The sequence below is a fragment of the Lycium ferocissimum genome, chromosome 10 (genome assembly GCF_029784015.1).
Source record: "Lycium ferocissimum isolate CSIRO_LF1 chromosome 10, AGI_CSIRO_Lferr_CH_V1, whole genome shotgun sequence".
Classification (NCBI taxonomy): domain Eukaryota; kingdom Viridiplantae; phylum Streptophyta; class Magnoliopsida; order Solanales; family Solanaceae; genus Lycium; species Lycium ferocissimum.
In genome coordinates this window covers 44,851,959-44,856,118 of record NC_081351.1, presented here as the reverse complement: position 1 = coordinate 44,856,118, position 4,160 = coordinate 44,851,959, and the positions used below count along the sequence as shown (strand labels likewise).

General features: G+C 31.3%; 1 protein-coding gene across 1 annotated transcript; it reads left to right on the top strand.

Moving 5' to 3' along the window:
• The first annotated feature begins 1,081 nt into the window (after positions 1–1,081).
• LOC132034033 (metallothionein-like protein type 2 A) lies at positions 1,082–2,001 on the top strand. Its single transcript, XM_059424246.1, has 3 exons — positions 1,082–1,239; positions 1,496–1,567; positions 1,691–2,001. The coding sequence occupies exons 1-3, from the start codon at positions 1,178–1,180 to the stop codon at positions 1,779–1,781; spliced, it is 225 nt and encodes a 74-aa protein (XP_059280229.1). The 5' UTR covers positions 1,082–1,177; the 3' UTR covers positions 1,782–2,001.
• The last annotated feature ends 2,159 nt before the right edge of the window (positions 2,002–4,160 follow it).

Here is a 4,160-nt window from a genome sequence, read left to right as displayed (position 1 = left end):
TTCTAATTAAAAATGAAGTAATCTTTTTGTTGGCAGTGTTGGTAATAATCTGTTTAGTTAATTAAACTATATCCAAATACTTTTATATATTGGAATTTCATATTTGAGTGTTAATTATCTCTTTTAGTTTCAAAAATTCGTTGGATTGAGCAATTTTAAATTTCTCTTAAGAAATATCCTAATCTTTCTATTTTTAGTTAAGATAAAATGACTAAGAACGGGGCTACAAAAGTTGCCCTCACAATACAAAGGGGACAGAGCGCTAAAAAGGAGAAAGTTTATACACGATTAGCTTGGATCAAATAATGTTTGAATAAGAGCCTTTCTTTCTCAATCGTCTGTCTTATAAGTGGATTATGATATGCTCTCCAAAAATTCTCTACATTAGCAGTACTAAATGAACGTAAAGGAACATTTAACGATACTTAAATTAAGTGCTACAATTATTATTCTTTTTGTTTTAATTTATATGATGTACTTTGACTCGTCATACATTTTAAGAAAGAAAGACACATTTTTAAAACTTGTCGTTTTAAATATGCTTTAAATTTCATGTGGCTCTAACACTTTTGAAGCGCTAACATTTGTATAATAAAAACTACTCATTACGAGTAAAATAAAAAATTAAAACTAATTATTACGTATATGTCTCTTTTTTTTTTTTTTTATGAACTAATAAGAAAATTGTGTCATGTAAAATGAAACCGAGGGAACATGTTTCATGAGTAAAAAGTATTTGTTTTCTCCTAAACGTAGTTAAGGACTAATTAGTTATGTAGCCAATATTTAAGGGCCATTAACGTACTTTATCTTTACACAATTTAATCTCAATGACCAACCACGCGAATGTCAAACAATGTCGGCCGATCAATTCGATTTTCCTTAGACCAAAAAATAAAATAAATGAAATTCTCATTGTCAAACTCTCTATGGCAGCAAGCTTCAGGCCTTTTCTTCTCTAAGAAGATATTTCTAACATAAATTATTAAACACCAATATACAAAATCCGATTTAATTGTCAACGTGTCGTGCACACAATCACCAATTTTATCGTCATTTCTCCTATAAAAACCCCACCCTATGCTTCACATTTCATCACAACTACAACAAGAACTTGCTTTAGTGATTAAACTTTCTTTTACAACAAATCTCTCATCTCAAACAACAAATTAACAAAATGTCTGGCTGTGGAGCAAACTGTGGCTGTGGATCTGGCTGCAAGTGCGGCAACGGTGGAGGGTAAGTTTAATTTGATTCTAATACAATTATTAATCTGCTTGAGTTCTTGACCATAGACGATTTCAAAATTTAAATTCTATAAGTATAGGATGAGTGCAATATCATTTTTTTGCGGTTGTGTGTATATAATTCGAGTCAAATGTAACGAGTTTCGACCCTAAATCCGCCTATGTGCATCGTTCCTCTTTTTTTTTCCATCCACATGCACCAGAAAGAATAAGAAGATAACGACGTGTTTATTGATGATATATTGTAGATGTGGGATGTACCCCGACTTGGAGAAGTCCACTACCTTTACCATCATTGAAGGTGTTGCACCCGTGACCAAGTAAGTCTATTTTCCCTTGTGTCTTACTATTTGTTTAAAGATATATTTATTAAATTCGCAAAAAAGCGAAGATTATTTTTAAAAAACTGGAAGGCTTAAAAAAGATTGCTTGGAATGTTGCAGCTACGGAAAGGTTGAGGAGAAAGTAGCAGGAGAAGGAGGAAATGGATGCAAATGTGGATCAAGCTGCAGCTGTGACCCCTGCAATTGTTAAGAATTTTATTGTCTTGTGAATTCGACAATAATAAGTGTGTGTGTTGTTGTAAAAGCTTTCTCTGTAATAATAATGATAAGACTATAGCCATAGAACGGGTCATCATCCGTTCTTAGGTTTGTGCCTTTCCTCATTGTTTCTGTATTTGATATATTTTTAGATTGTGATTTGGGGTGTAACAGAAACATATCATACAATTATATACTGTAAGTTTGTTTAATTCCTTCCTTCCTTTATTGCCTGTGAAATCTTTCATAGTTCTTTCGCGGCTTAACAAAGTTGAGAGACATCTGAGATAAAATTGTTAGTTGAGTGACCGTCCAAGTAATTAACTCCCATTTCGGGTACCACTAATGTGGCTTGTTGAAATACAAGCACCCAATGGCTGACTTAAAAGTATGAACACAAACAGAGCATCATAATCTGAAAATTAAAGCCTATCTTTCAGACTTGAGCATTAATTAAAAGCATTCAAAACAAGAATAAATTTTGAAATCCTTCTGAACCACCAAAAGGCTTTAAATATTTTCATTCAGATGCGCAAGTGACGATTATGTTCTTGAAACCAAGAAACGCAAGTAAAACAATTTTGAAGTAGAAATAAATCTGAACTTAAGAACATTGCTTTAATTAAGTCGCAGACAAATTTTCTCTTAGCCATTCACTTGGACAGGCAACAACTTAATTAATTATATGGACTTTCAGGCACTTCTAATAAGGTCAAGGACGTTATGAATTTGGATATATAGATGACAACTTCCAACATTTTGGATTTGATTTTTTTTTTTTTTTTTTTTTTAAAAGAATGGTGAACTTGACTATGAAAACTTTTGGCAATATATGTCCTTTTTTGTGATCTTACACTTGTGTACATGAGAGGAGTCCTCTCATCACTCACAGTAACATAGCCTAAGTAAGTTGACAAAGTAAGACACTTAGGCGAGTTTTTTTATGGAGTATGAGAAATAATTTTTATTTTATAATCTTTCATTTGTCGTTATTCATTGTAAAACGTCAAGGTATATGTTGAATGTAATTCACTCTTTGTTAATTTCTTATTGAAGTAAAATATTGCTACCTTGGGCAGTAAGTACTCTTTGTGTTTTATTTCGTCTGTTATATAAAATCTAGCAACCTTAATTGGTGGCTTTTAATTAATACTTCAATTCATCATATAGGTGTTATTTGAACTTACAGTTCAATTTTTTCATAAACAAGTATTTAAATTTCATATTTGGTGATCCAGTCACGAATTTGACAGTAATCAAATCCAGTTCTAAAACATTGGAGTACAAAATAATAATCATGAAGACATGGCAACAAAAAAAATTTCAAATTTTATATTCCAAGATATTACATATAGCTAGCTGCCACTCGATACAAAATCATATTTATGAAAATGACATCGATGTCAGATTATTACAAAAACATATGAGTAGACAAATGTGTGTCGAAGTTCTGGCCTATACGCAGCACCAACAACAAGAAAAACAGAGGAAAAAAGGAAAAGAGGAAAATAACTCCAAATTGAAAAAGTACAAAATTAAGAAAAATAAAAATAGAAAATGTTGAGATATAAAAAGTGGTGCTCTTCAAAAATTTAGCATGCTAAGCTTAGATGAACTAATGTTCGAATAAGAGTCTTTCTTTCTCAATCGTCTGTCTTGTTAGTGGATTCTGATGTGCTCTTCAAAAATTTCTCTCCATTAGGAGTACTTAATGAACGTAAAGGGAGATGTAACGATACTTAAGTACAAGCAGCACAAATATTATTCCTTTGTTTAATTTATGTATTTTCAATTTATACGAATCATGTTAAAAAAAAGATAAATTTTTGAAACTTAGCTTGTCGTCTTAAACGTGCCTTAAATTTTGTATGAATATAACGCTTTTGCAGCTGTAACATTTGGATGACTAAATTGATTTTCATAAGAGGTTAAATAAAAAATTAAATCTAATTATTTATATGTCATTCTTTTTTTTAAACAAGCTAATAAGAAAATTGTGTTCTACTCAATGAAACCGTGGGATTTTGTTTCATGAGTAAAAGATCTTTTTTTTTCTCCTCAACGTAGTCAAGGACTAAATAGTTATGCGCCAATATTTAAGGGCCATTGACGTACTTTATCTTTTACATAATTTAATCTCAAGGACCCACCACATGAATGTCGAACATTGTCGTCTGATCAATTCTATTTTCCTTAGACTAAAAAATAGAATAAATGAAGTTCTCATTGTCAAACTCTCTATGGCAGCAAGCTTCATGCCTTTTCTTCTCTAAGAAGATATTTCTGACATAAATTATTAAACAGTATACAAAATCCCATTTAATTGTCAACGTGTCGGGCACACAATCACCAATTTTATCCTCTTTTTTCC